Below are 27,920 nucleotides of genomic sequence, written 5' to 3' on the forward strand. Positions count from 1 at the left end.
GACCTCATGGTCCATCTAGTCTGCCCTTATACTATTTCCTGTATTTTATCTTAGGATACATGCTGTTTTGTACTACTGTTGTTAGCCACCCCGAGTCTACGGAGAGGGGCGGCATACAAATCCAATTAATAATAATAATAATAATAATAATAATAATAATAATAATAATAATAATAATAATAATGGATACTGTATATGTTTATCCCAGGCATGTTTAAATTCAGTTACTGTGGATTTACCAACCACGTCTGCTGGAGGTTTGTTCCAAGGATCTACTACTCTTTCAGTAAAATAATATTTTCCCATGTTGCTTCTGATCTTTCCCCCAACTAACCTCAGATTGTGTCCCCTTGTTCTTGTGTTCACTTTCCTATTAAAAACACCTCTCCTGAACCTTATTCAACCCTTTCACATATTTCAATGTTTTGACCATGTCCCCCCTTTTCCTTCTGTCCTCCAGACTATACAGATTGAGTTCATTAAGTCTTTCCTGATACGTTTTATGCTTAAGACCTTCCACCATTCTTGTAGCCCGTCTTTGGACCCCTTCAATTTTGTCAATATCTTTGTGTAGGTGAGGTCTCCAGAATTGAACACAGTATTATTCCAAATGGGGTCTCACCAGCGCTCTATACAGCGGGATCACAATCTCCCTCTTCCTGCTTGTTATACCTCTAGCTATGCAGCCAAGCATCCTATTTGCTTTTCCTACCGCCTGACTGCACGGTTCACCCATTTTGAGACTGTCAGAAATCACTACCCCTAAATCTAAATTCTGGGTAGGGGATGGAGTTGGATTTGCGTGGAGAAAGCAAAAAGGAAGCAAAATAACATTTTGTTTTATGTTTGCCTCTCAGACTTGGCACACGTATTGAATTCCCTCATCTTAATTAAACAAGACTGTTCCCATATGTCCTTATTCTGTAACTTCAGAATTTCCTCCCTGTTTTATTTTTAAAAGCTAACCTTTAGCATTCTTTGCAGAGAAAGCGGGGGTGAGGGAAACCTTATGTATTTCCTGGTCTGTAGTTCCTTTGGCAAAGGGTTTCACACGCTTTCAATTTCAGATCTAGAAAGACCTGAAATAAATAAGGGCAAGAAACTGGCCTTTATGAATACAATTACAGACAAACACCTTTTGGAATGGGGGGAGGGGCCCGCAATATCCAACTATATCAACTTTCATAGCAGTCAAGCATAACTTCGCTTAAATTGGTTTGGTTGATAAGTTTTTCTTTTAATTGTTTTTAAATTGTAGTATTAATTGGATCTACATTATTGTTCTGCTTTTTATATATGCTGTGAGCCGCCCCGAGTCCTCGGAGAGGGGCGGCATACAAATCCAATTAGATAGATAGATAGATAGATAGATAGATAGATAGATAGATAGATAGATAGATAGATAGATAGATAGATAGATAAATTGATTTGGGCAAATTAAAAATATAGACACCAAATACAGAACAATCTATAATCTGGGGAAAATCAAAGAACCACAGAAGATAAAGAAGTTATGGGGAAAGTCTTTAATCCTGAAAAACATTCTAGTTTTCCACATTCTGGAATTAAATCATACACTTTTGTACCGAAAAAAATAAAGTATTTATTCTGCCTATACTTAGTGCAACTACTGTATTTTCAACTGCCATGCAAAACTGGATCTAATCTACAAATATTTGCATCTCCCGAAACCACTTTCTAATGTACAACTCAGGTTGAACAAAACAAGCCACAGGTTTTGAGGAGGGGGTAGAAAGCACAAAGGCTTTGTGGTTGCTGCATGGAATTCCCCTGCTTAAAATACAAAAAAATACATCACAAAAAGGACTGCAATAAAAAAAACAGGGGCGGGAGAGGTGGGGGGTAATACCATATAAAACACTGGCTGTGCCTGAAGGACCAGAAGTTAAATCTTCATGCTTATGTGTGAATAAAAAGAAGGAAAACTGGAAGAAAAACAGAAGGTTTGATTCAATTGGGTCCAAGATACCTATTCCATAAAGGAGAATAATTAAATATAACCCCATCTCTCCTCCACTCCCCAAATTGCACCCATCTTAAGTTTATGAATATCATGCCAATCAATCAGGCACAAAAACCTTCGACAGAACGGTATGCCTCCTCTTTTTCTTCCTTTTCCACAAACACGCCCTGATTATAGAGATTAATAATAATTTGTTTAGAAGTATAGAGAGACCAACCAGGGTGGGAAAGCTGGTTACCAATGGAAAACTTAAGGGAGGGGGGGGGCACTTGAGGAAAACTAGGGCTCAAACAAGCAACTTAAGATGCAAGGAAGCCCAGAAGCTCTAACCACCTGCCTCAATCCATTTTTTAAAATTTATTTTTGTAAAAAAAGATTTTTGAACAAATAAACAACTTGGTATATATGTATGTGTGCAACGTAAGGGTATGGCTAGCTGATGCAAGTAAAACAGTTTGAAATAGATCTATACCAGTCTCCCTTCCTTTTCATTATCATCAACAATGTTACATACACAAACACACACACACACACGTATGTATGTATGTATGTATGTATATGTTTTTCCCCCCCGTAGAATGACCCTGGCAAGCCTAAATATGGGAGGGAGCATACTGCTTCCTTTTTTCCTTACAGGCAGACTCCCCAGGTTCAAATCCAGGTAAGGGCATGGCTAGCTGATGAGAGCAAAATAGCTTGAAATAGATCTATACTAGTCTCCCTTTCTTTTCATTATCAGCAAAAATATGTTAACACACACACACTTGATTCTATACATACACACACTTATTATTATTATTATTATTTATTAGACTTGTATGCCACCTTTCTCCAAAGACTCGGGGCAGCTCACAGGATATACATGCATATATACATATATACAGTATATATATATTAATTCTCTGCCTTACAAGGCAAAGGTTGCAGGTTCAAGTCCCAGTGAGGGTATGGCTAGCTGATGAGGCTAAAATAAGGCCGAAATAGATCTATCCTAGTCTCCCTTAATTTTCAAATTCAGCAAAAACATGTAACACATACAAAATATAGTTTGTCCGCTATGGCCCTGGGTTGGGCTGAGAGGCAAAAGAGAAGCTGTGATGTTCCTTCAATATACCAGGGTGATTGACAGAAAAAACATGTAACCCTTCCCTGGTACAGAGCCTAGAGGTTAATTCTCTGCCTTACAAGGCAAAAGTTGTAGGTTCAAGTCCCAGTGGGTATGGCTAGCTGATGAGGCCAAAATATGCCGAAATAGATCTATCCTACTCTCCCTTAATTTTAACAATTCAGCAAAAACATGATATACTGTATATATATATAGGGAGCAGCAGCATGCTAGGCCTATACTTGATTTTATACATATATTATTTATATATGTCTATATATATTGTATGTATAAAATCAAGTATAGGCCTAGCATGCTGTTGCTCCCTTTCCATTGCAAAGGCTCACAAAAGCAAAACAAAAACCCTCCACCTCCAAGAGCACAACCTCCTCCTTCCAAACCCTCCCATACTCCAAATTCAGGTGTTTTTTCCCCCCCAGTTTTGAAGCCCTTCGAGATATTGGAAGAAGGTTACATAAATCTCGCTGCCTGTGAACCAAGGCAAAGCACCCAATTCACGCTTCCACGCATCCCATAAATGCAGAGAAGCGAGAAAGAAGGCAAAAAAAGCCGACTGGGCTTCTTTTAGGAGGGGGGGGGGGAGAAACCTGTGGGGGTTACCCACCCGTCCACCCCCCACCCTCCCTCCATCTTTCTCCTCAGCATCCCTTCCACCAAAACTAGGTTGAGGAGGAGGAGGAGGGAGGGGGGGAGGAAGGAAGCAACAGGAAGGCCTTCCAAGCCAAACCCTCCTCCTCTTTGAAGCTTCCTCGTTTCTCCATTCTTTCCGAGCTCCCCCCCCCTCCCCCCTTCCATAAAACGCGAAGGAAAAAAAGTGCGGGGCAGAGCGAGGGGAGGTTGCAACTAAACTTTGCTCCGTTAAACAGAGTCAAGAGTCATAATAGTCCTTGCAAAATGTTAAAGTGGGGGGGGGGGAACCCTCTTCCTTCTCCTTCCAGCATTGCAAACTGAAACTTCAACCCCCTTCTTTGCTCTCTTTCCGCCACCAGAGGCTCCCCATATTGGGGGACATCATGCATTGGGGAGCATGCATTGGGGCGCCCCCCCCACTCCCACATTTGGTGCAAGAGAATCCCCCCTTCTTACAAAATAACCCCCCAGGGGTAAAAAGCCGCCGCCTCTTACTCCGTCGCTACTCACCTGAGCTTCTTTCTTCCCCCCGCGTTCAAGGGCGAGGAGCCGAAGATCTCTTCCCCTCCAGCCCCTCCATGGCTCGCTGTTGTCTCTTTAAGCCTCTTTCGGTCCCTCTCTCTCTCCTCCCCACCAGCAGGCAAAAGAAGCAACGCCTTTGCGCCAGCGGCGTAAAGCCCACGGGCGCCCTATGGCATTGACGTCAGGGCGGCGGCGCAAACGGCGTTGGGGAATAGCGAGCTCCGCTTCGGGAGCTTAGGAAGAGACTCTCGCCGCCTTCTCTCTAAGTCTGGCCATCCGCGGGAAGGGAGGGGGGGCGGACGCCCTTAGAAGGGTTCTCGGCGCATGCGCCGAAGAGATGGAAAGGGGGGGAAAGAAAGAAAAAGGAGAGGGCGCAGGCGGGAAGAAGACACAGAAAGGAGCGTAGAGTTGACGACGCGGTGGGTGCCTGGAGAGGACTTCCGGCTTTCTGGAGGATGCTGGCCGGGTCGCCCACGTGAAGGGAAAGAACCGTGCAAATTCTCAGGCACTCATGCAGAATGCTGGGAGCGTCCTAGCCACTAATAAAATCATGCCTATGGTGGTTTTGAATTAGGCCCCGATGAAATTTATTGTTCTGATTGAGATTTGGGGATTCATACAATTGCAGTGACCATGCGTCCTTTCTTTGTAATAAAGAACAGACCTTTCTTTCATAAAGCTGCTCTTCAATTTGCATTATTTACCTGTTTTTATTCATGTTCTTGTAAACAAAGGATTTTTAAAAAAAAACCAGTTTCTAAATCTGAGATTTTTCAGACTTTCCCCTTTCTCAGGTTTTTTCCCTGTTTTGAACCCCCCCCCCCCAAAGAAAATATCCCTGTAAGGATAATGTATTTGTACTGGATAATAACACCTGGGTTTAGGCCCAGCTGACTATGAAATCAATCTGCGCTAGAATGCATTGAAATGACCTCTTAACTATATTTTTCTATATTTTATTTATTACAGTATTTGGATTTCTGGGCCGCCCTTCTCCATAGACTCAGGGCGGCTTACAAAACGGATAAATACAAAAAGGAATATGTAAGAAACCCAAAAGTTTAAACTAAATTTAATCTAAAAACCCCAATTTATTTCAAAACAATCATCTGCATTCTTTCCATTCCATTTTACATTATTTCATAATATAAAAGATAAGGATGCAAAAGGTGGACAAGCAATAAAATACAACTAGAATAAGAAAATGATTTAATGATTTAAACAATTTAAAAGACAAGATTTTCCAACTATTCAGCATTTAAATATTTTTATTGACTTGCTATGTGCTATCAAGTTTTAGGAGCTTAATGTTATATTTTTATGAGTTTGGCTGTGTCCCACCCAGAGTCCTGGGACTGTGACTGCGTATAAATCCAAATAATTAAGTACAGTAAGTAAGTAAGTAAGTAAGTAAGTAAATTGTTTCCGTCTCCTAGCAACTACCTACCACATATACATTACAATATTTTATAAGAATCATAAAAATATTTTATAGGAATCATACTTTTATTGTCAAAACATTTTAAAATTGCAATACCATGCTGCTATGCATATAAAAATATTTTTAAAAGAACAGGAAGAGATTAAGTCTATATTTCTGTCATCCACAGCTTTGAAAGATATAATATAGTCTCTGTCAGCCCCGGAAGCCATCTTTCCTTTTGGATCTTCAGGGCTGCCAGAAAGTGGGAGGGGTGGTGGTGGATGGAGTTGTAAACAAATTTAGCCCTAATAACATTCTTTTCTCTGAGAGTCAAGGACATTCAGCCTGCACCTGGAGTGGAGTGACTGGGAGACATCTCCAGCTGGGACGGTGTATCGATTGGCACATGTGATAGACATGTGGGTGCAGTGGAATGGACTTTGACTTTCTTTGGGGTGAGGAAAACCTGGGAATTTTCCGATTCGGGTTTTCCCAGATGTGTGCCAATATTACATCTCTAATAAAATGGATCTTTGAGGAATTGCTTGTCTCTGAGTCTTCCTTGGTTGGGGGTGTTACTTGGCACCGTGGCACTAGCTCTCAAGGTAAATCGACTTGTGCCACTTCAAACCACTGAAATGACCAAATTTTTCTCAGTTTGTGAAACTTTTTCTGGATGCAAGAAACCTCTAATTACACAAAACAGTTGTTTGTGCTACAGCCCTGCAGTCTGAAGTGATAATACCCTACAAAGCCACATCAAAAACCTGTTTCCAGTCAACTATACAGTACAACTTACAACCACAATTGAGCCCAAAATTTGCTGCTGAGTGAGACATTTGTTAAGTGAGTTTTGCCCCATTTTATGACCTTGCTTGCCACCGTTGGTAAGTGAATCACTGCAGATGTTAAGTGAATAACATGATTATTAAGTGAATCTGGTTTCTCCATTGACTTTGCTTGTCAGAAGATCAACAAAAGATGATCACTGGACTCCAGAGACTGCAGCCACCATAAATAGAAACATAGAAGATTGACGGCAGAAAAAAACCTCATGGTCCATCTAGTCTGCCCTTATACTGTACTATTTCCTGTATTTTATCTTAGGATGGATATGTTTATCCCAAACATGTTTAAATTCAGTTACTGTGGATTTAACAACCACGTCTGCTGGAAGTTTGTTCCAAGCATCTACTCCTCTTTCAGTAAAATATTTTCTCATGTTGCTTCTGATCTTTCCCCCAACTAACCTCAGATTGTGCTCCCATGTTCTTGTGTTCACTTTCGTATTAAAAACATTTCCCTCCTGAACCTTATTTAACCCTTTAACATATTTAAATGTTTCGATCATGTCCTTCCTTTCCCTTCTGTCCTCCAGACTATACAGATTGAGTTCATGAAGTCTTTCCTGATAAGTTTTATGCTTAAGACCTTCCACCATTCTTGTAGCCCATCTTTGGACCCGTTCAATTTTGTCAATATCTTTTTGTAGGTGAGGTCTCCAGAACTGAACACAGTATTCCAAATGTGGTCTCACCAGTGCTCTATACAGCGGGATCACAATCTCCCTCTTCCTGCTTGTTATACCTCTATACAGCGGGATCACAATCTCCCTCTTCCTGCTTGTTATACCTTATGCAGCCAAGTATTCTACTTATTTATTTATTTATTTATTTATCTATCTATGTATTTATTTTATTTTATTATTTTATTTTATTATTTTATTATTTTATTTTTATTTTTTTATTTTATTTTTTTATTTTATTTTATTTAAAAAAAATATTTTATTTTATTTTATTTTTATGCTGCCCTTCTCCTTAGACTCAGGGCGGCTTACAACATTTTAGCAATAGCACTTTTTAACAGAGCCAGCATATTGCCCCCACAATCCAGGTTGCTTTCCTACCGCCTGACTGCACTATGAGTCTGTTGCCAAGCATCTGAATTTTGTGGCCATCCAAGTGATAAGTCCCTTTTGTCAGGGCCATTGTAACTTTAAATGTTCACTAAAGGAACTGTTGTAATTCAAGGACTACCTGCACTGTATTTCTAAAGAGAGTGAAAGTAGGAGGGGAAAGGGGCAGTGAAGTCATAGATACAGGTAAGATCAGTATTGGGTTGCCTAACCCAGGGTTTCCCAACCTTGGCAACTTGAAGATATCTGGACTTCAACTCCCAGAATTCCCCAGCCAGCAAATGCTGGCTGGGGAATTCTGGGAGTTGAAGTCCAAATATCTTCAAGTTGCCAAGGTTGGGAAACACTGGCCTAACCGGTATGGGCCACACTGCGCACCGGGAGCAAAAATGGAGCTGCCTGCGTAACTCCTGGTGACTGGAGGGTGCGCACATGCCTCCCAGGGAGATTTTGCTTGTGAGGGGATGCACGCATGAGAGAGATTTCGGTTATTTTATTTTGCTTCCACGCATGCCTGCCAGGCACCCGGAGCTTAATCTGCATTCATCCATCCATCCATCAGGTCCCACAGAGTGTACCTTCTCCAGGTCCCGTCAACTAAACAATGCCGTTTGGCGGGACCCAGGGGAAGAGCCTTCTCTGTGGCAGCCCCGGCCCTCTGGAATCAACTCCCCTCGGAGATTCGAATAGTCCCCACTCTTCCCGCCTTCAGCAAGATGTTGAAGACCTATCTATGTCGCCGGGCATGGGGGGACTAACTATCTCTTCTCCCACCACCACCTTTTTTCTGACTGTAATACATGAGAATGGTGTGATTGAGCAGTAACGAATTTTTTTAATGTTTATGGGTTTTAAATTTAGCTTTTTATGTAATATTGGATTTGTATTCTGTATATTGTATTGTTGTTGTGAGCCGCCCCAAGTCTTCGGAGAGAGGCGGTATACAAATCTAATAAATATAAATAAAAAATAATATTAATATCAATATCAATATCCATCCATCCATCCACCCATTCATTCATTCATCCATTCATTTATATTTCTATCCCACCCAATCCTGAAGGACTGAGGGTGACATTGAACTGGTAGCAGCGGGAATAGCCACCCCTGCCTGGATAACATCAAACCTCCTTTGTAACGGCTGGAAGAATTGTGTATGCGCAACAATGGAAGAACTCACAGATACCCGACGATAAGGAAGTAATTAACAAAGTATATGAATGCGCAGAAATTGACAGATTTACTATGGAGTTAAATGATAAAAAAAAAAAGTCTGATTATTATTCAATTTGGACAAAGTGGTACACATGGATGCAAAAAAGAAATGTGGATTTAAGAGATGGAATAGTATATCCTATCCACAAATGTATAATTGTAGAAAATATTGAGACGAATGTAAATATATGCTGTTGATCCACCTGTAAGCATTAACAGGTAATATTTTTTTTTTTAAAAATTAATACATATTTTTCAAACCTCCTTTGAATCAAGTGTGGGGACTGATGACAGAATATACTTTTTAAGGGTGCAATTCAATCTGTGATAGTTGCAATTAAGTGTTCTGATTCATAGCTCTGATTTTCTGATGTTCTAATAATCTAACATGAGCATTTACAGATCTGACCTAAACTTTTTGAAATCAACTAAAGTTAGCAATGTACTGCCATCTAGTGTTATCCAAGAACCACTCTCAGAGATATACAGTACTGCTTTCTAACATCAGAGATAATAGATGGCCAAGCATCTTGCAAAAATTAAATCACTTTCGACAATAAGGGGGAAAAAAGATATTACAGCCCTTGGCCAATCAGAAATATCTTTTGACGCCCTTTGGAAAACAATGTTTTCTTAAGTAAACAAGTAAATCAGTATTGTGGGCTATTTAAAATATGCCCTCTGAAAGAAGTTCTCCATTTGGAAAATGACCCCCAGGGATGTTGATGTCCAATTAACATGGAAAACGACTCCATCAATGTTGCTGTCAAGTTATGTAAATAAATGATTTCATAATTATCTCCGCAACCACATTTTCAGTGATGGGCTGCCAAAAATTTTACTGCCACTCTGTGGGCATTGCTTTTTATGGGTGTGGTTTGGTTAATAATAATAATAAGACTCAGAGCGGCTCACAACAACAGAACACAGTACAAAACCAATAGTTAAAAACAATTTTAAACCCTTACTATAAAACAGTCATACATCCCAGACAAACCATGCATAAAACGGAGCGGCCCGGGGTAATCAATTTCTCCATGCCTGATGGCAGAGGTGGGTTTTAAGGAGTTTGCAAAAGGCAAGGAGGTTGTGGGCAGTCCTGATCTCTGGGGGGAGTTGATTCCAGATGGTCGGGGCCGCCACAGAGAAGGCTCTTCCCCTAGGTCCCGCCAGATGAAATTGTTTCGTCGACGGGACCCGGAGAAGGCCAACTCTGTGGGACCTAATTGGTCACTGGGATTCGTGCGGTAGAAGGCAGTCCCAGAGATATTCTGGTCCGATGCCATGAAGGGCTTTATAGGTCATAACCAACATTTTGAATTGTGACCGGAAACTGATCAGCAACCAATGCAGACTGCGGCGTGTTGGTGTGACATGGGCAAATCTGGGAAAGCCTATGATTCCTCTCGCAGCTGCATTCTGCACGATTTGAAGTTTCCGAACACTCTTCAAAGGTAAAAGGATATCAACAAGAAAGATGTAAAATAAGGAAAAAATTGTCATGTTAAATAGGAATAACTTCAATAGTGTACTTCACAATGGGTCTAGGTAACTATGTGAACAACAGAAACTCTGTTTACATATTGGGTGTGTTCAATGATTCCATGAACCTTAAGTACATTATTCACATTTTAACCTCCCATTATGTATAAAGCAAGCCCACGGAACTAGCTTATGAATTTGTGTATTGTTTCAACCCAGGAAAATGGTCATATTTGGAAAGCCACCATTAACTTAAACATGGGTATGTGCTATGAACCCAACCAATGTGTTAAACCATTTTTTTCCAACTGTAGTTTGTCTAATAAACAACAGATATCTGAGTGATAGCTGGGTTGGAACCGCACATGAAGTTCATATATTGTGGATACCCAGTAAGTCAAAATACTAGACCATCTTTAGGAGAAGAGCTGGCCAAGATGGAAAGTAGGGTTAAACATATCATCATCTTGGAATCATTGCATTGCCACAAGAGACCAAGTCCAGCCCCTGTGAATTACGTTGATCCTTATTTAGAGCCAATTTAGCTTGGACTGTAAGTTAACTAGATTCTTGTATAGAGGTACTGTAACAATAATAAACTCTTGTGCTATGAACTCAACAAATGCTCCTGGTTATTTATGACTGACACCATCTAACTCACGGGTGATGGTTCTTGAGCTGCTGCAACTAATGCCTTAAGACCCTTGATCTGGGTAAATGATCCAGTTGGATTTTTATTGTGAGCATTGTGTCCTTTCCTGAAGCTTGCTGATTCATACAGTATGAAATCCCTTGCCAAATCTACTCAGGGATTAAGAGGAATAAGAGAAATAATGAAAACCCAATCAATTATTTCTGAGACCATATGGCCTTTCCCAGCCCTAATAGATACCGTAACTAAACATTTTTAATGTATTGTCATTATTGACCAACTAACCTATATTGGAAAACCATAAGGTAACTGATAAAACAATGAACTGATAAAGCTCGTTTATGTTTGCTAAAATTTACAAACTGTAAAACAAAATGTTGCAGCATGCAAAGAACTAGATGGATTTCTACCAAAAAAGCAAATACATGTAAAACAAATCTGAAAGCTAATATGAGGCTGCATTTCTTCATAGTTGCAGCAGGAAAATCTTCCAGCCCTGCTGGGGATTGAACTTCAGTATGCACAGAACAAACTGTTGGTGATCTATCTATCTATCTATCTATCTATCTATCTATCTATCTATCTATCTATCTATCTATCATCTATCTTATCTATCATCCATCCATCCACCCACCCACCCATCATCTATCTATCTATCTGACTATCTATCTATAATCTACCTATCCATCTATCAATCCATCCATCCATTTATCTACCTACCTACCCACCCATCCACCCATCATCTATCATCTATCTATCTATAATCTATCTATCCATCCATCCATCTATTTATCTACCTATCTTCAGGTTGCTAAGATTGAAAAATACTGCTGCACAATATGTCTCTAATATCCGAAGTTTCCCATTCGTTCTGTCTTTCCACCACTCATATGGACGCATCTGTCGGATCCGGAAGTCAAGGTCCTTTTAGAACGATTGCTGCTTCCTCTTCCCCTTTTCCTTCAAAACCTGGCCTCTAGGGGGATGTAACGCGTGTTTGAAAATCTGGCAGCCGGAGCGGGAAAGTGGTTTTTGCGACAGCAAGAGGGATAGTTTTACGACAGTGGCAGGACAACGTTCTTTTAACTCTTTCCTCTCCGGGTATTTCCCCCTCAATTTTTGTCCCAAGACAAGAGGTTTCAAGAGCCGGACTCAACTTATTTCATCTTTGCCATTTCCAAATATATATATGGGGAGAGGTTTTTGGGGGTTTTGGGTGAGCTTTCTGGGTAATATATATACAGTATATATATATGTAGATTGTTCTGAATTCGGGTTTTGCTCAGAACAATCTACATACATACTCAGAACATACATACATACTCAATCTACATACATACTCAGAACATACACACATACTCAATCTACATACATACTCAGAACATACATACATACTCAATCTACATACATACTCAGAACAATCTACATACATATACCCGTGAAAATCTACGAAAACCAATATATATATACAGTATATATATTACCCAGAAAGTTCACCAAAAAACCCCAAAAACCTCTCCCCATTTGGTTTCTCTTTACAATGATTTTATGGAAGTAGTCACACAACTTGTGTCAGCGAGTTCCAATACCTTTTTTAAAAATTTGAGGGAAAAAAGATTGAGCTACTCCATTCTCCCCCACCATCCATTCCTTTACATTTTATTTATTTATTTTATTTTTATTTGTTTGTTTTGTTAAGTACTATTGGTGGTATGCAAGAATATAATAATATTAATATACATGATACTAGTAAAAGAGAAACATTAGGACGGGGGACAGAAGGCATTCTGGTGCACTTATACACCTCCCTTTTCAAAAAGCAGAAAACTTCTATTGGTTAGCCAAGGATGCATCATAATAATCGTATCCAGAATTTAGATATGGACTAATACAGGACTAACCAGGTTCATTTAAGAATTTAATTTAATTTATTAAATGTATAACCGTCCCACTCCTTACGGACTCTGGATGGCATACAACAAATAAAAACAATATTAAAACAACATAAATTGTTTTAAAACTTAAAATATTAAAACATAAAAATAATGTTAAAATAAGTCCACGTGCAGAAGAATAGACTTTAGTCCTGCTGCTTTGCAGCGCTGATACTTGGTGGAGGCAACATTCCCACAAGTGAAGAAATAGCGCAAAGCCTCCATAATTTTCTCTAACTCCTTTAAAAATTAATCTAAATCACATATGATAGCTATAAAGGCTACAATTTATATCTTCATTCAAAATATGTTCCCTTCCAATACATTTCCAAAACCAAAGCAGTTTCATTTGTTTTTATTATATCGGCTTCTACTTACCTTCAGCTTTAAATTTATATCCTGCTGTTCATCCAGGAGATAAGGTTCCATATACAGACTTGGAAGGGACCTTGAAGGTCTTTTAATTCAACCCCGTCCCAAGACAGTAGTCCTCATGCCATCTCAGACAAATGGTTAGAGGAAGTTAACGTTAAGAGTGTCTGCCTCTATAGGTAGTTTGTGTTTAAAAAATGCGGAAGAGAAACAAGTTTTTAGGAAAAAATCAAGACTAATCTGAAAGTGGATTTAAAAATGGCAGGCTACAAGATGCTCCATTGGATAAACAAAAGAAGCCAGTTGATATATTAATAATTAAAAGGGGTCTAAATATAATAAACCAAAGAGTGACCTGGATAATTTTCCTATATTGGATTTACAAAAGAGAGGGATTAAAGCTTTGAAGAATTTTATTAGAAGGTCAAGGATAAAATAAAGTTCTAGGATAGTGTTTGTAAGGACTAAAGAAAGAAGAAGAAAGGAATATAACACTGATTTATCTAATCAAGGTTAACATAGTTATGGTATGTTGTTATCTCTGGTAATCCATAATCGACTTTTGCAAATCAGGACTGAAATAACTAGGTTTTAAATGTCTATGAAGATCCTCAGTCATCCAGGTTATGGTTGTCCCAAAGGTGCTTTTTCAACAGACAACTGGATTTTGCTTTAAGAGGTTTCACTTCTCATCGAAGAAGCTTGTTCAGTTCCTTCCGGAATGAATAGAATTATTTTATTGGCCAAGTGTGATTGGACCCACAAGGAATTTGTTTTGGTGCATATGCTATCAGAATACATAAAAGAAAATATAGATTTGTCAAGAATCTGACATAGATTGTTATAGATTCTATGATTGTCCTAGAATCATGACAATGAAGAAGAAGACAGGTTTAAGGACTTGTTTATAGATCCAAAAAGGGAACTGGAATGAAAACATAATTAGCTCTTTTTAAGAGAAGATGACAAGTTACTAAAATTGTTTAAATTTGTGATGAAGGGGAAGTCATTTCTTTACATATTTTTAGTTTACTATATTCCTATTTTTTCCTTTTTTCCCCCTGCACCCTTTATTTTTTGTCATATTTTGCAAAAACTTCAGAAGAGAAGGATTTAGGGGTAGTGATTTCTGACAGTCTCAAAATGGGTGAACAGTGTGGTTGGGCGGTAGGAAAAGCAAGTAGGATGCTTGGGTGCATAACTAGAGGTATAACAAGCAGGAAGAGGGAGATTGTGATCCCACTGTATAGAGCGCTGGTGAGACCACATTTGGAATACTGTGTTCTGGAGACCACCTACAAAAAGATATTGACAAAATTGAACGGGTCCAAAGACAGGCTACAAGAATGGTGGAAGGTCTTAAGCATAAAGCTTATCAGGAAAGACTTAATGAACTCAATCTGTATAGTCTGGAGCAGTGTTTCCCAACCTTGGCAACTTGAAGATGTCTGGACTTCAACTCCCAGAATTCCCCAGCCAGCATTCGCTGGCTAGGGAATTCTGGGAATTGAAGTCTAAATATCTTCAAGTTGCCAAGGTTGGGAAACACTGGTCTGGAGGACAGAAGGAAAAGGGGGAACATAATCGAAACATTTAAATAAGTTAAAGGGTTAAATAAGGTTCAGGAAGGAAGTGTTTTTAATAGAAAAGTGAACACAAGAACAAAGAGACACAATCTGAAGTTACTTGGGGGAAAAGATCAAAAGCAACACGAGAAAATATTATTTAACTGAAAGAGTAGTAGATCCTTGGAACAAACTTCCAGCAGACATGGTTGGTAAATCCACAGTAACTGAATTTAAACATGCCTGGGATAAACATATATCCATCCTAAGATAAAATACAGGAAATACTATAAGGGCAGACTAGATGGACCATGAGGTCTTTTTCTGCCGTCAATCTTCTATGTTTCTATGTCATTTTTTTAGTTTAGTGTTTATTATTTTAATTTTTAATGAAATTGCCTTTAAAATTAGAAGCTGACATTGCGTGGGGAGTAAAAGCTAGCACACGACCTAGAGAGACGAGATCCGCTTTCGTTTTCCCATCCTAGCTGAAGGCAGCTGCCTTTTCGAACCATTGACCTTCTGGCGTCCCATCTGTGCACAATGCAAACTCCTAACTGAAATCCAGATGGCAGATGGCAAAGAGACGCTGTGTGCACATTGAACATCCAAATACTCCAATTCTCCTGATGTAGATCCACGAGAGCGGCGTCTACTTTCCCTTATCATCACTAGTAAGGAGGGTGATGGGAGGGTGTAGCTTGGGTTGGTGGGCCATCATAAGCTTTCTTCCACTTGGCACTCAAAAATGGGAGGTGCAACCCTTTCGGTTTATCTCTGATAAGCTGCTTGGAGAAAGCCCCGTCTCTTTCTGATGAGAAATGGGCTGTGAAAGAACTCAATTATTTCAGAGCTTTAATCAACCTGAATAAGATAAATGAAGCAGATGGATGCACGGGGTTTCCTTTTATTTATTTAATTTTATTCATTTACTTATATATTAGACTTTAATGCTGCCCTTCTCAACCGACTCAGGGCGGCATACATAATAAATGCAATGCAATACAACGTGTAGAAATCTAATGTAAAAAATACTACAAAGCTAAAAAATATATTTAAAAAACCCATCTATCAGACACATTCATCCAATCCAGTCACTCACAGCATCGGCCGGAGCCAATCTGAATGCTCACGGCCTCCAACGCCCCCCCCCCCCCGGCAGATATAGGTCTTCAAAAGGTTTTCGAAAGACCAGGAGGGAAGGGGCGGTACGTATTTCCGGAAGGAGTTCGTTCCAAAGGGCCGGGGCCACCACAGAGAAGGTTCTTCTCCTAGGTCCCACCAGATGACATTGTCTGGTTGATGGGACCCGTAGAAGGGCGACCCTGTGGGCTCTAACCAGTCGATGGGATGCAGGAGGCAGAAGACGGTCCTGTAGGTAATCTGGTCCTAAACCATGTACGGCTTTATAGGTCATAGCCAACACTTTGAATTGTGCCCGGAGACCAATAGGCAACTAATGCAGCTCATGGAGTGATGTTGAAATGTGGGCAGATCTTGGAGGCCCTACAATGACTTGCGCGGCTGCATTTTTCACATTATTATTATTATTATTATTATTATTATTATTATTATTATTATTATTATAATACATCACGCAGTCCTAGGTGCTTGGGAAGCGCCCGACTGGTGATGAAATATGAAATCCAGCATAGTGATCTCATTTGCTGAGTTGTATTGACATAATAATAATAATAATTTATTAGATGATGATGATAATGATTATTATTATTATTTGGATTTCTATGCCGCCCCTCTCCGAAGAACTTGGGATGGCTCACAACATATAAAAAACAGCAGTCTCCGAACACTCTTCAAAGGCAGCCCCATGTAGAGACCATTGTAGTAGTCAAACCTCGAGGTGATAAGGGCATGAATGACTTTGAAAGAGAAGTCAAATAGTATTTAAGATTTAGATTCATTTTGCAAGGTTACTCTAAATGTGACTATTTCAGGGATTTTGTCAATTTATTTATTTATTTATTATTTGGATTTGTATGCCGCCCCTTTCCGAAGACTCGGGGCGCAGGGGGTCTTCAACATTGGCAAATTTAAGACTTGTGGATTTCAACTCCCAGAATTCTCCAGCCAACAGCCTTAGTAACCCAAGCAACACAAGTCTTAACGTTGTCAAGTCTGAATACCTCTAATCTATCTATATACACCTCTCAAAAAAAGAAAGGGAACACTCAAAGAACACCTCCTAGATCTGAATGAATGAAATATTCTCATTGAATACTTTGTTCTGTACAAAGTTGGATGTGCACAACAGCATGTGAAATTGATTGTCAGTGTTGCTTCCTAAGTGGACAGTTTGATTTCACAGAAGTTTGATTTACTTGGAGTAAATATTGTGTTGTTTAAGTGTTCCCTTTATTTTTTTTTTGAGCAGTATATTTACTTATAGAGGTTGCCTGACTTCAAACAACCCTGGGTAGATTATTATTTTAAAAAGGATGCCGACAGAATATAAAGAAATAAAACATATGTATCCAGAACGCAATCCCACCAGACAGAAAAAGAGAGGTTTTCAATTATTTTCTGAATGACATCAGCTACCATGTTCAAATCTCTGGGCAGAGGCCATTCCAGAAGGCAGGCATTGTGATAGAAAAGGCCCCCTTCCTAGGGGCCTAATAAATACAGCTAGTCCTTGAGTTACAACTACAATTGAGCCCCACAGTGGTGGGCTACTAGCAGGAATGCTAAATTGGGCTCGCCGCCGCGGCTTGTGACTGCTCGTATGCCCAGTGCAATTTTGCTTCTGCACCTGTGGAGTTAGTAAAATTGCACATGAAGCCACAGGTATGCCAATGTTTTGGCATGCGTGGAAGCAAAAAACCTTCGCCGAAATGTGGGCGCAATTGCGGCTCATTGCGCGATTTTGCTACCTCCACAGGTGCAGAAGCAAAATCCCGCTGGTCCCGCAAGTACTTCCGAGTTGTGGCGGTGAGCCCAATTTAGCGTTCTGGATAGTAGCTCACCGCTGGGTCCCCAACTCCCGGGCTGAGGACCACTACATTTCAGACAAATGGCTGTTCAATCTCTTCTTTAAAATCTCCACCCACTTCTGGAGGCAAATTGTTCCAATTGATTAATTGTTCTCACTGACAGCAAATGTCTCCTTAATTCCAGGTTGGAGCTGCCTTTAATACGATCCCATTCTTTGACTTCTTGTCCTGCCCTCAATGTAAATGACCATTTTTTAAATTGAAGGGACTGAGTGCATTCATAGAAACATAGAAGATTGACGGCAGAAAAAGACCTCATGGTCCATCTAGTCTGCCCTTATACTATTTTGTGTATTTTATCTTAGGATGGATATATGTTTATCCCAGACATGTTTAAATTCAGTTGCTGTGGATTTACCAACCACATCTGCTGGAAGTTTGTTCCAAGGATCTACTACTCTTTCATGTTACCCTCTTTATTGGACGGACAGAAAGGATTGGGAGAGTGGCTAGTTTCCTGGCCTTATTGTATTGCTTGGAGAGGGCTTTATCCAGTAGTTGCTACATAATCCCCACAGATAACCCTTTGGGTGGAGAAGAAGTCCACTTTCATTGTGTACAGAATAACAATTCATAATTATTTTCAAAATAAAAGCAGACTGAGCCGGGTCTAGGACATTTAGCCTTCTCCGCTTGGCCGAGCCTGTTCCGTCCCCAGGCATTGGGTGCTGCTTTTACTCCTTGACCCTTTCTCACCGAACGGGTCTCAAAAGCACTTTTGCCCTGGCCTTTTGGACGCAAGGGACGCCACTGGCCAAACAGAGGATTCATTACTTTTCATTCCCTTCTATTCTGCCTGCTTTTTAGGAGGAGCAGGAGTTTTATATTTTAATGTAATCTCAGCTGTTTATTTCATTCCGATTGGAGTTGTCTCTCCCTCCTCCTCCTCCTCGCTTGTTCCAGGTTTCCCCCCCCCCACTCAATGTGTCCCTGCCTTCCTTTCCCCTCCACCCCACCACGATCTATTCCCAACAGCTTCCTCTTCCTTATGAGCTCAATGTGTCCCTGCCTTCCTTCGAAGTAGTCGTTGACCGGAAGGACGTTGTAGCAGGTGATTTTATGGGCTATGCTTAGGTCATGTTTAAGGCTTTCTAAACCTACGATTGGAAGTCTAGTTGCATAGGGTATTCTGTTGCGAGTGGAGGGCTCTTCTAGTACATTTTCTAGAGTGTTTATGTCTGAAATGTGGTGTGGGTTCCAGACAGATGAGCTGTATTGAAGGATTGGTCTGGCAAAAGTTTTGTATGCTATGATTATTACTGCCAGTCATCCTCTTCTTTTTCCTTCTGCCTTTTTCAGCATTAGAGCTTTTCATGACCTTTAAAGCCCTACATGGCAATGGACCAGATTACCTCCGGAACCGCCTGCTACCGCACAAATCCCAGCAACCAATAAGGTCCCACAGAGTCGGCCTTCTCCGGGTCCCGTTGACTAAACAATGTCGTTTGGCAGACCCCAGGGGAAGAGCCTTCTCTGTGGCGGCCCCGGCCCTCTGGAACCAACTCCCCCCGGATATTAGAACTGCCCCCACCCTCCCTGTCTTTCGTAAACTACTCAAGACTCATTTATACCGCCAGGCATGGGGGAGTTGAGATAGCTATTCCCCCTAGGCCATTACAAGTTATGCATGGTATGTTTGTGTGTATATTTGGTTTTATAATAAGGGTTTTTAGTTGTTTTTTATTATTGGATTGTACATGTTGTGTTTATTATTGTTGTTAGCCGCCCCGAGTCTGCAGAGAGGGGCGGCATACAAATCCAATAAATTATTATTATTATTATTATTATTATTATTATTATTATTATTATTTTCAGAGAGCTGGTTCATCTTTTACAATGAGAAACAGATTTAACATGCAAATCAGGGAGAGAATAAACCTTTTAAATCATGCCTTGTGCTAAATTAATTTGGGCACTATTTTCCACCTTGCAAAGACTTACCGGGAGTTCCGATAAAAACAGCCTTTCTTCTCCACTCCTAGATGTAAAACAGACAGGTTGAACTTGTTGAGCTGCCAATAAAGCTGGCACTGTTACCCTCAAATGAAGGGGATTTAAATTAATTCTAGTCTAAATTGTGAGTAAGCTCCATAGTTCTTTAAGCACAGTTTAAATCGGTATTTCCCCAAAGGGGTTGTGCTGCCTCCTGTGGGACAGTTTTGTAGTTTAAGAGAATAGTAGAAACTAAGAAGACATTGAGAAACATCTTCGAGTCTCTCTCGCGCTCTCTTTTTTTGGCAACTAAAAAGGCATAATAGGAAAGAACAGCACAGTGGCCTAGTGGTGAAGACGCCCGCCTCTCACTCAGGAGGTCGAGAGTTCAGTCCTAGGTAGGGGCACTTGTTTCTCTCCTAGGGTGCAAAGAAATAAAATATCTGCTGTGAACTCAACGACTTAACCCAAGTAGACTTCACTGAAGACCAAGTTGAAAAAGCATTATGTGACCTTAAACCTTCTCTATCAGTCGGACCAGATGATCTATGTGCATACTTCCTAAAAAAAGCTCTCTTCTGCCATAGCTGAACCATTAAGCATAATTTTTGAAAAATCCTTCAGAACCAGCACACTTCCTAAGCAATGGTCGAAAGCAATGGTCATCCCCATCTTCAAAAAAGGAGACCCCTCTCTTGTAGATAACTACAGACCAATTTCACTATGCTGCGTCCCATGCAAAGTCATGGAATCAATTATAAACAAATCAATTACTCTCCATTTAGAAACTAATAATTTGCTCTCTAACAAACAATTTGGTTTTAGAAAAAAACTATCTTGCAACCTGCAGCTCCTCCACTGCAAAAATATATGGACAACTCATCTAGATCAATGGAAATCTACAGATGCAATTTATATTGACTTCTGCAAAGCCTTTGATTCAGTGGTCCACGACAAACTACTCCTAAAACTCAAATCCTATGGTATCTCAGGATCCCTCCACAGATGGATTACAGTACAGCATTCCTGTCAAACAGACAACAAGTGGTCAAAAAAGGAAGCACCATATCCACCCCCGTCCCAGTTAAAAGCGGTGTTCCCCAAGGTAGTGTACTGGGACCAACGCTCATGGAAAGGGAGGTAAATAGGAAGGAACTTTATAAATCAGTTACTTGTAAAGAATTTCATTAAGGCTGTAGCAATGACTATAAACATAACATGTTCTTGAAGTAGTGAACACTTATAATTTTTCCCCAAGTGCCATCACTCTGCTAAACAAATAATTCCCTCAACACTGTCAAACTAAGTCTGCACTATTACTACTAGTTTTTTTCTCCTCATTCTTATCACCCATTTCCTCCCACTTATGACTGTAACTTGTTGCTTGTATCCTTAAGATTTTTAGTAATATTGTTTCCTGATTGCTTATTTATACCCTATGACAATAAGTAAGTATTGTACCTCATGATTCTTGACAAATATATTTTTATGTACAGAGAGCAAATGCACCAAAGACAAATTCCTTGTGTCCAATCACACTTGGCCAATAAAGAATTCTATTCTATTCTATTCGTATTGTGTTAACCACGAAGCGAGATGATTTGGGTAACGGTATCTGTTATTTATCTGCTGATGGATATCTGATAGATAGACAGACAGACAGACAGACAGACAGACAGACAGATAAGAGACAAAAAGATATTGACAAAATTGAACGGGTCCAAAGACGGGCTACAAGAATGGTGGAAGGTCTTAAGCATAAAATGTATCAGGAAAGACTTAATGAACTCAATCTGTAGAGTCTGGAGGACAGAAGGAAAAGGGGGGACATGATCGAAATATTTAAATATGTTAAAGGGTTAAATAAGGTTCAGGAGGGAAGTGTTTTTAATACGAAAGTGAACACAAGAACAAGGGGACACAATCTGAAGTTAGTTGGGGAAAGATCAAAAGCAACATGAGAAAATATTATTTTCCTGAAAGAGGAGTAGATCCTTGGAACAAACTTCCAGCAGACGTGGTTGGTAAATCCACTAACTGAATTTAAACATGCCTGGGATAAACATATATCCATCCTAAGATAAAATACAGAAAATAGTACAGTATAAGGGCAGACTAGATGGATCATGAGGTCTTTTTCTGCCGTCAGTCTTCTATGTTTCTATGATATTTGTCTGTGATATATTATATTATATAATACCACTACAGTTCATCTCTGTCTGCCAAATGTTCAGACTGAATTTGGCATTTTTATCCTCCTGTCGAGTCCTTCTTAAGAACCTGGGATAGGCAGAAGTGGATGTTGTAGAGGTATTGCCGCAGGATGTAAGCTATTCCAAGTAAAGCTGTCTTTTGCATTTGACAGTTTGTCAATGCCAATGATGTTCAAGTGGTGTGCCAGTTGTTTTGGGACTCCACTGAAGCTGCCATAAATACATACCAGTTGCCAAGTGCTCAACTATAATTTATTTATGACCATGTATTATTATTATTATTATTATTTATTAGATTTGTATGCCGCCCCTCTCCATAGACTCGGGGCGGCTCACAGCAATATTGATCGTGTGACCATGGGATGCTGCAATGGTTATTAAGTGTGAAAACTGGGGATTAAATCTTGTTTCCCACTTCTGTTGTAACTTCAAGGTGGCGCAGTGGGTAGAGTGAAGTACGGCAGGCCACTAAAGCTGACTGCTAGATCTGTAGGTCAGCAGTTCAAATCTCATCACCGGCTCAAGGTTGACTCATCCTTCCATCCTTCCAAGGTGGGTAAAATGAGGACCCGGATTGTGGGGGCAATATGTAGGCTCTGTTAAAAAGTGCTATTGCTAACATGTTTTAAGCCGCCCTGAGTCTAAGGAGAAGAGTGGTATAAAAAAAAATCAAATAAATAAATAAACAAACAAACAAATGGTTGTAAATTGAGGGCTTGCTGTATATTGTGTCTTTTGCTATTGGTGGTCTTTTGGTAACGTATATGCAACCTACTTATTCAATTTTATTACTTATGAATTAGCCTTTCCATACCCACAAGAATTAGACTACTCATGTAATAGTCCATGACTTTGCTATGCATTTTATATTTATATTTTTTATTATGTATTTATATATAAATGCATAAAATATATTTACCTCAGGCCTCTGAATCCAGTTAGATAAAGTCCCCTTTTTGTCTGTCTAATTATCCAATGCACTTGCAGTTTTATATTATATGCAGTGATACCTCGTCTTACAAACGCCTCATCATACAAACTTTTCAAGATACAAACCCGGGGTTTAAGATTTTTTTGCCTCTTCTTACAAACTATTTTCACCTTACAAACCCACCGCCGCCACTGGGATGCCCCGCCTCCGGACTTCTGTTGCCAGAAAAGCACTCGTTTAAACGGGTTTTTGCAATGCTGCAATTTCACTGATGCTCCCTTCGCTGGGAAACCCCACTTCCAGACTTCCATTGCCAGCAAAGTGCCCATTTTTGTGATGCTGGGATTTCCCTGCTGCATCGCAAAAACACAGAAGTCGGAGGTGGGGTTTCCCATGGAGGGGAGCCACAGGGAAATCCCAGCAGCGCAAAAAAGGGTGCTTCGGCTGGCAAAAGGGGTGAATTTTGGGCTTGCACGCATTAATTGCTTTTCCATTGATTCCTATGGGAAACATTGTTTCGTCTTACAAACTTTTCACCTTAAGAACCTCGTCCCGGAACCAATTAAGTTTGTAAGATGAGGTATCACTGTATATTGGATTCTGTTTTTTAACTAGGATTAGCAATCCTGTTTACACAAATATCCTATTTTCATCTAAAATTAGGCAGAGGAATTTGAAAAAACAGTGAAACTCTGTATCACAAGGCATCACTATGAATGTTGTACTTTTTATAAAAGGTCTTTTAAGATGGCAAATATTATGTGTAGTTTCCCAAAAGAGTGTTCCAAAAACGTTGAAATAGGCCATCTAATGTGCAACTTCTTATTCTGAAGAATTTTTCAATCCTAAAACCTTTATCCAAACGACTGAACAGAGTATTACATCTGACATTACATAAACACAGCTTCTACTTCCAGTAGCCAAGCTTCATTTATTTTTAAAGGGAAAAAAACCCAACAACAACTCTGAATGAATTAACGCCACGCCACATCACAATGCAAACAAATGAATCTACAACATGATGCAGAATAAGAATAGTAGAGTTAATTCTCCACAACATCCATCTCTTGACCCAAACCCATGTTATTTGTTTCCCTTAGGAATAATGTAAACATTTACAAAAAAATTTAAGTGTTATAAGTACATTATATTAAGACAATGGCGGACATGATACATTGGCAAGCAATCTCAAAACGTTGTTCTGAAGGACAGCGCGATTTGAGGAAGAAAGCTAAGAGCGCCAGAACAGAAACTGCAGCGGGAGATCGTGGTTGGCGGGAGTGCGCAGAGCGATGGCACGGAAACGAGGTGGTCCCGTGAGATACCCTCACCCAAATAATTTGCCAAGACCCTTGGCTACAGTTTTCTGCTCGGATAATTTGATTGTGCAGATCTCTCCTAGGGCTTTTTCTTCCCTGGTATTAAGAATTCCCGCTAGATACCGGAGAGAACAGCTGGCCTGCACGACAAGACCACTCCCCCCCTTCTGCAAAATAACCCAACAGGTGCAACATTTGCTGCTGCTGCTGTTTAACTGGCATCAGAACTTGAGGGGTCTTTGCTGACTCCTGCAGAAGGAACAGAAACCCCTCCGCAAATTTGGCAAGAAGTTTTGGTCCCACTTCGCCCCGCTTTTGAGAAAGCGACCATCCATATTGGGAGTCCCACCGAGATGCTTTTAAGGCAGCGTTGTACCCAGGAGTTGCCTGCCTGGGTATCCTGAGTTTCAAGAACCAGTCAGCTCATTTCTCTCCCCAGCAGCCAAACTGGGAAATCCAAAAGTGCAGGGTACCAAAAAAAATAAAAATAAAAAAGCAATTGGTGGTACTGAGGAAATCTTCAGCAGGGGGTTCCTCTAAGGAAATGCCTATAATAGAGACCCTGCAAGGGCAGCTATTAGCTAGGCAGCAATCCATCCCCCAACTCTTTTATTTTTTTTTAAAGCAATAAAGGTGAAGGCAGAGGAAGTAAAGCTCATGCAATGATGTCAGCAAGGCAATTTTAAAGCGGCGGCTCCCTGGCACTTTGGAACAAGTGTAATGCATTTTAAAATGGCAGATACCGTGTGTGGGTTTTGTTTGTTTTCAAAGCTCACATTTGGAATGTATCAAGAAATCTCACAAGGAGAAAGAGGGCGGGAGGCTCATTTTCATGAATCTAGTCCCAAAGAAAGGCCAGTAGAGGGGGTTTTTTGGCCTCTAGCATGAACTGCTTTCATGTTTTTGGCTCACTTGTTAACATATCCTTGAGGGTGGGGGAAGAACTGGGCCCTTATATTTGCAAAACAGGCAGTTTCCCAATAAACTATGGAGAGAATCCTTTCAGAGTCACTAAATATGCAAAAAGGGGGGTGGGTGGGTTGGGATTTGGGGGTGAGGGAAACAGACCCGAGTAGGTAAAATCGGATAAGGCACATATTACAACCCACTTCTCTGTCCTAACCCTAGTCTCCATTCTGTCTTTTCACATTTTTTGGGATAAACCCACCATATTTCCCCAAAAAGTAGTGTATTTTTGTAAAGGAGAAAGTGTGTGTGTGTGTGGAAACCAGGGCAAGCCTGCTTCCCAGAAAGCAAATAAAAGTAATGGCTTGAAAAAGGCAGCTAATTGCTGAACAAGGGAGGTATGGTCCAGATAACGTAACAGCTATCTTATGTCCAAGATTTGGGAGTCTGAATGTTTTGAGGCAGCTGGGCCACATCTGGCCACTTCCAGATATATGGGGAGAACATGCCGTGAAGACCCTCACCAGCAGAGCTAAGGAGCAGCTGCCCCAGTGTGTTGGATCAGATTGGACAAGACTGCCTGAGGTAGCACGATAACTGGTACTTTCCACAAAAGCATCCTTGGATAAGGAATTGGCTCAAGTTCTCGGGAGGATTTGACCTGCCAGGATGCCAGAATTAGACTCACACAGGTGAGAAGAAGAGCACTGACTGATCGGGTGCCCCAAAGCCACAGGACACCCACAATCATTGAAAAGTTGTGGGGGAGATAGGTGAGAACTGCTGAAATGTCGAACAGGCTCAGCCACAGCGATGTTTCTCCACCTCAGCAATTTTAAGAGGTGGGGACTTCAACTCCCAGAATTCCACAGCCAGCGTGGCTGACTGGGGAATTCTGGGAGTTGAAGTCCATGCCTCTTAACATTGCCGAGGGTGAGAAAGACCGGTATAAGGTCTATTTGTCATTCAATGGCTATTAGACACCCCTCAAAAACAAACAAAGAAAAACCTGAGGTAAGAAATACTCGTAGATGCCGCCTGATTGTGGCTCTTGACATTTTGCAGAATTCTCACCCATCCACTTTTGAGGTAAAGTGGAATAATCGAACCGAATTTGATCGGTCAGTACCAGCAATGAGAAAGGGGTTTGTAGTTTAACTATGGGGAATAAATCTTTCCAAGAGGGACAGATTCAGACCAGGCCACAGTCACCTTCCAAGTTTCTATTTCAGCAAGCAAGTTAATAGCCAGCAAGGTAGGAAGGGAAGCACAAAGCAATACACTCTAAACCAGTGTTTCCCAACCTTGGCAACTTGAAGATATTTGGACTTCAACTCCCAGAATTCCCCAGCCAGCGAATGCTGGCTGGGGGATTCTGGGAGTTGAAGTCCAAATATCTTCAAGTTGCCAAGGTTGGGAAACACTGCTCTAAACAAAACAAATAAGCGAAACAAAGGCCTGTTAACAGGTCAAAACTTCCAGAAATGGGTCCTATTTTAGGAGAGCAGGGGGGGGGGGCTATTTGAACTCACCCCCCTTAATTAATACAGTTCTCCAACACGGAAAGCTAGCAGTTTAGTGAGAACATTAATCATGCTGCTAACTTTCTATTTCCAGGGATTATTTTCCAGGGAGAAGGATTCGGTTACAAAACTCCTGCTCCGATAGCAGCAAACATCACAAAATAGTTGTCGTCGTGAACAAGCTGCTCTTTTTGCCTATCACACTATCGCACATTTCTTTTCACCACAATCTCTTGAGCTGCAGGATCCCCAAAGATACAGGGAACCAGGATTAGCACACGAGCAAGCTCAAAAAACAACAAGGAAAAGGCGAGAAAAGTTTAAGTCACTTTCCCAAAATCTGGTGGTGAATGGCTGCCCTCTCAAAACAAGGCAGCCAATAGAAATGACAATTTTATCCAGTTCCTTGTGCATCCATTGGCAAGAATAATACAGGTGGAAGGTGGGAGGGAAGGGGAGATTCCTATCAATAAAAATAGGACTAATCAAATTTTATGGGCAACAGCCGTGTCTTGGCACAAGCTGCTGCCATCATAAAAAGAGAACCATAAATAAAACCATGATTAGGGGAAGAAAACGCACCACCCCTGAAGGAAAAAGAGAAAGAGGGGAAGAAGGAGAGAGAGAGAAAGAGGGAAAGGAGAGAGAGAGAGAGAGAGGGAAGGAGGCTCAAATGAGGAACCCAACGTGTTTCTTGCAACAACTCAAACCGAACTACTTCAGCAGCCTAAGGATCAAGACCAGGGGTTTCCATAATTGGGAACTGTTGGATATTCAGGGAGGCTGTTTCCTGAAAAGTTGTTGTGCTGGGCTTCCCTGCTTGGAGGATCTCTCCATGATCCATTCTGCCATTCATCCTGGGCTTTTTGCAAGCTTCCACCTCCGCCACGGTAGATCCGGTGAACCTGATTGGAAAGAGAGAGAGAGAGAAAGAAAGTAGGAATCAAACACCAGGCCGAAGCCATCATGTAGAGTTAGAGACTTTGGCCTGCCACAGTAGAAGAGTATTAGGGGAACTGGGAGGGGTAGTTGCACGACACAACAAATTCCTTTCTTAGAGTCTAAGGCAGGGGTGGGCATTTAATTTTGCCATGGGGGCCGCATGAGAAATTGGGATGGTTTTAGAGGGCCGGACTAATATAATTAACTCAGTTCTACCCAATACTGTATATTATTGGGTAGAACTGAATTAATTATATTACAATTATAAATTATAATAAATTATAATTATATTATATATTATTATATATTATACACTATACATT

The 27,920-nt window shown here is 40.5% G+C and overlaps 2 protein-coding genes across 3 annotated transcripts in view; both read right to left on the reverse strand.

The window, feature by feature from the left end:
* Positions 1–4,546, reverse strand: part of CSNK1G2 (casein kinase 1 gamma 2) — a 166,192-nt gene extending 161,646 nt beyond the window's left edge. The window contains exon 1 of one of the 2 annotated variants that reach the window (XM_070747001.1): positions 4,251–4,546. The gene's annotated coding sequence lies outside the window, so the exon portion shown is untranslated. The remainder of the gene's footprint in view (positions 1–4,250) is intronic. The other variant, XM_070747008.1, reaches the window with a different exon arrangement.
* A 19,272-nt stretch (positions 4,547–23,818) lies between these two features.
* Positions 23,819–27,920, reverse strand: part of SCAMP4 (secretory carrier membrane protein 4) — a 36,119-nt gene continuing 32,017 nt past the window's right edge. The window contains exon 7 of the mRNA XM_070746865.1: positions 23,819–27,560. Within this exon, the coding sequence (XP_070602966.1) occupies positions 27,390–27,560 (171 nt within the window). The 3' untranslated portion in view covers positions 23,819–27,389. The remainder of the gene's footprint in view (positions 27,561–27,920) is intronic.

The sequence above is a fragment of the Erythrolamprus reginae genome, chromosome 1, assembly GCF_031021105.1.
Source record: "Erythrolamprus reginae isolate rEryReg1 chromosome 1, rEryReg1.hap1, whole genome shotgun sequence".
Classification (NCBI taxonomy): domain Eukaryota; kingdom Metazoa; phylum Chordata; class Lepidosauria; order Squamata; family Dipsadidae; genus Erythrolamprus; species Erythrolamprus reginae.